The 5,976-nt window shown below is 38.5% G+C and overlaps 1 protein-coding gene across 1 annotated transcript; it reads left to right on the forward strand.

The window, feature by feature from the left end:
• The first annotated feature begins 1,838 nt into the window (after positions 1 to 1,838).
• Positions 1,839 to 2,929, forward strand: LOC145485081 (putative skeletal organic matrix protein 5). Its single transcript, XM_081463726.1, has 2 exons — positions 1,839 to 1,982; positions 2,343 to 2,929. Exons 1-2 carry the CDS (start codon positions 1,920 to 1,922, stop codon positions 2,859 to 2,861), a joined length of 582 nt encoding a protein of 193 aa, XP_081319852.1. The 5' UTR covers positions 1,839 to 1,919; the 3' UTR covers positions 2,862 to 2,929.
• Positions 2,930 to 5,976: the final 3,047 nt, after the last annotated feature.

A 5,976-nucleotide genomic window follows, 5' to 3' on the forward strand; every position in this document is an offset into this window, starting at 1 on the left:
TCCATGCCGTGTCAAAACGGAGGTACCTGTGTGACGAATTACAAGTATAACACCTTTGAATGCCATTGTGAAAAAGGATTCATTGGAGAATACTGTGAGAAAGGTAGACTGCCAGCTTTATTAATTGAGATTTGTTTCATTTGATGAGCTGTTTTAAGGTGGTCACCTCCATATGATAGCTACGAACGTTGACATTGCTCCAGAATTGGTTGAACGACTACATCCGACTATCAGTGTCCATATGATCGCTTCCATCGCTGCACAATAAAAATACTGTCTGAGAGGACTTGGAACAACCAACGGTGTACTGATTTCAGTAAAGTTTTCATCCCAACAATCCGTACGTTTGCTGAAGACTTGTTTACATATGGTCCGCGCAATGATCAGCTGAACAACGCTTTTTTCAGTGATCGTAGCGATCATTTGCCTGATATGAAAACCAACTCTTAAACATCAGTTGCTCTAATAATTAAGTATCATTTTTTTTTTTGTTTCCAGCTGCGACGTCATGCAAAGAACTGTACGACGTATACAGGTAAATCAATAATTATTAATGTTAGACATTTTAAAGAAGTTCTCATGATTACCATTGGTCAAGAGTCCTTATTTTAGTTCTTATTTTCCTTATTTCCATTGTAGGTAATCGTATGAATGCGTGTTCAGTTAAGCGTTTACACTACGAGTGATATTCGAAAATTCTCTCAAAATTGTGCGAGCCTTTAGGCGAATGCAATTTGTAAGAATTTTGAAATATAACACGAGTAGCTAAAGTAAATCCTTCTGATTAGTCAAGCTTTGACACGATTACTTATTTATTATCTGACTTAGAAAATTTCTAACTCGCGCACGTTTATTTGCACTGCGGGGCAAATTAAAAGTTTACGATAGATTGGCCTGCTATCAGCCAATCACGATTAAGTAATTTTCTAGTCAAGTAACAACGATCGAATTTGAAGGTGGTTGTTAAGCACTACGTTTTAAACCTAACTGTTAATTGCTCCTAATAAGAGCGTTGAGGTAAACTTTGAAAACAGCCCTAAAAACAGACCAGATTTCACAAAACGTGGCCACCTATCAAGCAAATTATGTTGCATTTATTGTTTGCAACTTTCTCACGACGAAAACAAAAGGTAGAATGATCTAGATACCGGTCTAGAAGGGAAAATCTAGACTGCGGTCACTATCGATTTGAGCCAATCATATTCGCACCGCGTGAATTTGATAGTTTCCGGTCCTTGCGAGACACGGCTATATAATAATAATAATAATAATAATAATAATAATAATAATAATACGTTTTTTAGACGAAGGACCATAGTTAATAGAGGGGAAGGGTTATGAAGCCCAGCAAACATCAAAGGAGCAAACAGAGATTGCAAGACTTATGTTGGAAAGTCCACGACCGTACACAGTAATCTTTTGTTTTGCGCTCATACACTATGAATGAATTACGTAACCAACACATTTCTTTTAGTTAGTTCCTCAGTATGGAGTAAATAGCTATTGTGTTTTTTGCACGGTCAAGGCTAAAAAGGTGAAAAAAAAACATACAACAAAGAATTTTGTCGTTTTTCGTAACCATTCCCCTCTATCGACTATGAAAGGACTAACGATTTAAACATCAGCGTAACTAACTCGCGCCCTTTATCAACTTCAAGTTCAGATAAATGAACTTAGAAGTTGCATTGCCGCCGTCATATTTAGACGAGTTCTCAGACAAAACAAACAAACTATCTATCTAAGCTTTAAATATTATATTAACAAGTAAACAGTGTTGAAACCAGTGAACATTTATTTCAACTCAATCTCAAGTTTCTTCAATTCAGTAGCTTTTGTTATTATTCACATCCAACAGGTCCAGCGTCAGTCAGCTGGTTACGCTTCACATAGACTCAAAACCATCCGCTATTCTCTGTCACATGGGAAATTTTGGATGTGGAGATGGAGGATGGACGCCGGTCATGAAGATTGACGGCAAGAAGGTATCAAATTAAATCACCTCTCTACTCGTACACGCCAAGAATCATTATCTGTAAAACTTAAATGGCTACTTTTAGATGAGTGAAATGAACTCGCTATTCCTGATGGGATTTAGCAGGAGTAACTCAGCTCAGTTAGTCGAGATTCTCAACATAATGTTTGATGTTTTACGCAATGCTTTGGTTTTGCGGATTCGTTTGGACCAGAAAATTGTTTACAACAAAATGTTATGTTCACGAAGTCACCAAAACAATACTCTGTAAGAATTCCAAAGTTAGATGATTAAGTGAGCATCATTCTTTATATACGAGAGGCAATTCATATTTTAAAATGAACAAAACTTTTATACGTTTTCTCCTCAGAGTTTATTTCATTATAACTCGGGGTACTGGAGTAATAAAACTGAATACAACCCTCCTGGAGGGGAGACTGGGTTTGACTCACAAGAGACCAAGTTACCGACCTATTGGAACACATCCTTCTCCAAGATCTGTCTTGGTATGAAGATCGGCCAACAGATCAACTTCATCGTCATCAACAAGCAGGCCAACTCTCTGTACTCAGTACTCGCTGACGGCCAATACCGCGCCACCTCACTGGGTCGTAACAAGTGGAAGACGTTGATTGGCTTACAGGCCTCTTTGCAGCACTACTGTAACAAGGAAGGATTCAATGTTGGGACTGCCCAAAGCGGTGAATCCATAGCAAGAATAGGTATCATTAGTAACGACTACAATTACTGCGCGGGTTGTGATTCCAGAATCGGGTTTGGTACAGGAGGTTATCCTGATGACTCCAACACCTGTGGAAACGAAGCTTCATGGTCACCAGATAATGGCGACAAACACATCAAAGCTATTGGTTACATATTAGTGCAGTAAGAAGGAACTAATGAAATGACGTCAATATCCATTACCTAAATCAATATACTCGAAAACAAGAGATTATCAAGGTAAGAGAGTGAATCCCCCAGATAGGTCCTCTAACTAAGGTAATCCCTCTTAAGGTAATTCTCCTGAAATAAAAATGCACATAGATTTTTGTTCAAACTTTGTCCAATGAATATTTATCATATGAGAACTTGAATTATAAAATAAAAAAGAGGGATGCCCATGCTCATTAAGGAGCAGTGAGATATTGAAAATGTCCCATTTTAGCGTCATTTAATGCTTATTACAAGAACGCATTCCAAGTTATTGTAAACTCTTTGTGAGCCCAGACTCATGAAAACACACCTCAAGCTACAGTCAACACTTGTGTCGGGCACAAATAAGCCTTTTAAGTTTGATTTTGACAGACAGCTGAATCTTTGTAAAAATATTGGAACCAAATTGCTTGCCACGGCTATCAAACTGCCAAATAGAAAAGACTACAGTGCAGCTGCTATTTTTCTTATTTACTCAATTTTCAAACATAGAAATCAGATCAGTCTTTTCTCACGCAAAGCTAATGATTAGTTGATTAAAATGACTGGAAAAAAATTGGGGTGCCCGAGCTCGTTAGTGAGCTATAGCCATTTTTCAACTGACAGAACTCAATATCAAGGCAAATTCGCCATGTTTTCAATGTGCGCTTGCACGAACGCGCGCTGAAGACGCCATAAATTATGCGCAGTAAGGATGCGCAATGCAGTACTGGGGAATGACCTTAAGTTATTTTCAGTAGACATTGTACCCAGTTCTTCCGCGGATATTACTCGCGCGTTGCGTGGATGTTTTCCTGGAGCATCTGTTTATGTTTCGTTTCGTTTCGTTTCGTTTCAAAGCAAAGGAAAACCTCCAACGCTGTGGGGATGTCTTCTTTGATACAATGTATTTTGATTACAAGCAAAGGAGCTTCGGCTCTCGGTATGTTTTAATACATTTCGAAACTTTAATAGCAGTTTAAATAAGAGGCGGATGTCCCCTGCACAAACAATAACAACTGAATGAGTGGCAGAGAAATGAGTAGACAAACGAGTGCAAAGCAAACAAACGCTCAAACACAAGCTTGGCAACCGAACAAACAGATGGTCGAAAGTGCAGTAAGACGCTCGCTGCCCAAGTAGCAAAAGCAGTTTAAACAGCAACAACGTCAAAGGCAACATCGATTAAGAAACAACTTAATATTCAACCTACGAATCTCGCGAGAATTTACCTTCATTCAGTTTGTCTGTACATTCAGAAATATTCCAAACAGAATATGTTAGACAGCGTCAAAATTCGAAAAAGAAATTTTAAAAATTGGCCGTCGCATAGTTCGCATAGTCTTGAATATGCAGAAAGTGGCTATTTCACGTTGTTGTTTTGTAACCTTTTGTAAACAACGGCAAAGAAATGAACAAAGAATAATTAATTACAACGCACGCTTACACAACCATTGTGCTCGTTGCTGTTGCCGATAAAGTGTGCTTAAAAGCTCCCTAAAACCGAATAAACAACCAAATAATGAACAGCCAAACGAGCACAAAACAAACGAAAGCCCAGCCGAACAAAAAGACGGCTGAGAGGCAGAAAACATCTCTACTATGAGACGAAATCAAAACATATAAAATGGCGTTCCCGCCATTTCGTGTCAGGTAGTTTCGAGAAAGTCGCTTCGCTGTCCACGCATCGCGCGAGTAGCATTCTCAGAATAGCTGGGTACCATGTTTAAATATAACTTAAGGTCATTCCTCACATTTGCATTGCGCATCCTTACTGCGCATAATTTATGGCGTCATTAGCGCGCGCTTGTGCACGCGCATATTGAAAACATGACGGATTTGCCTTGATATTGAGCATGGGCACCCCAATTTTTTTCCCAGTCGTTGTAATCAACTAATCATAAGCTTTGCGTGAGAAAAGACTGATCTCATTTCTATTGCTGAAAATTGAAAAATAAGAGAAATAGCAGATTCACAGTGGGCTTTTCTATTCTGCAGTCGGTAACCACGTCAAGAAATTTGGTTCAAATTTTTAATCAAGGATTTAGCTTTCTGTCTGAATCAAACTTAAACGTTTATTTGTGTCCGACACAATGTATTGACTGTAGTTTAATGCGTGTTCTTATGAGTCCGGGCTTACAAAGATGTTATAATTACTGGGAATGCGTTCTTATAATAAGCATTAAATAATGCCAAAATGGGGCATTTTCAATGCCTCACTGCTCCTTAATGAGCATGGGCACCCCCCTTTTTTATTTCAAAATTGAAGTTATCATATGACAGATATTCAGTGGACAAAGTTTGAACAAAAATCTATTGTCACTTTTATTTCGGAGGAATTACCTTAAGAGGGATTACCTTAGTTAGAGGACCTATATGGGGGAGTTACTCTCTTACCTTAATAATCCCTTGTCGAAACACATTAAAATCACGTCAGGTCCATATTTTTAACCCCATTTAGCATGAACCTTAGTTTCGTCCGTGAGCCTGAAGGGGTGGGACTCTTTTAGCCGACCATATGTATTTCCAAAAGAGTGTACTCAATAGGCTTGTAAGGCATCCGAACTTGCAAATAATCACGCGTCATTTTCGACGTCATACACCTTGATAACGTCATGTTTGAAAATATCCGCCATCTTGGATCCGCTATGTTAGATTTCAATTCCTTTTTTACTTCTTTATTTCCACACTAAAGAAATAAATAAATTGATGAGTTTGAAAAAAAATTTTGGTTTCAATAAATTTTTTCAGAAATGCAAGAACAACTGAAAAACTGATATAGACAAATCCAAAAAGAATATGAAGATTCAACAAACTGGAAAGATTTGATCATTAAAATCGCTACAAAATCTAAAATCTTGCTTACCATAGGCACGTCAGGTTACATGGGGATTGGCCAAACAGTTTAAAAACAAATTTTTGGGAATTATTTGGTGCCACTGTTGTTGTGGGAGCCGTGGTGGCCTCGTGGTTAGTGCGCTTGTCTCCGGATTGAGCAGTCCGGGTTCGAGCCCTGGCCGGGGGCATTGCGTTGTGTTGTAGATGAAAACACTTTAGTCTCACAGTGCCTCTCTCCACCCAGGTGTATAAAT

The sequence above is a fragment of the Orbicella franksi genome, chromosome 4 (genome assembly GCF_964199315.1).
Source record: "Orbicella franksi chromosome 4, jaOrbFran1.1, whole genome shotgun sequence".
Taxonomy (NCBI): domain Eukaryota; kingdom Metazoa; phylum Cnidaria; class Anthozoa; order Scleractinia; family Merulinidae; genus Orbicella; species Orbicella franksi.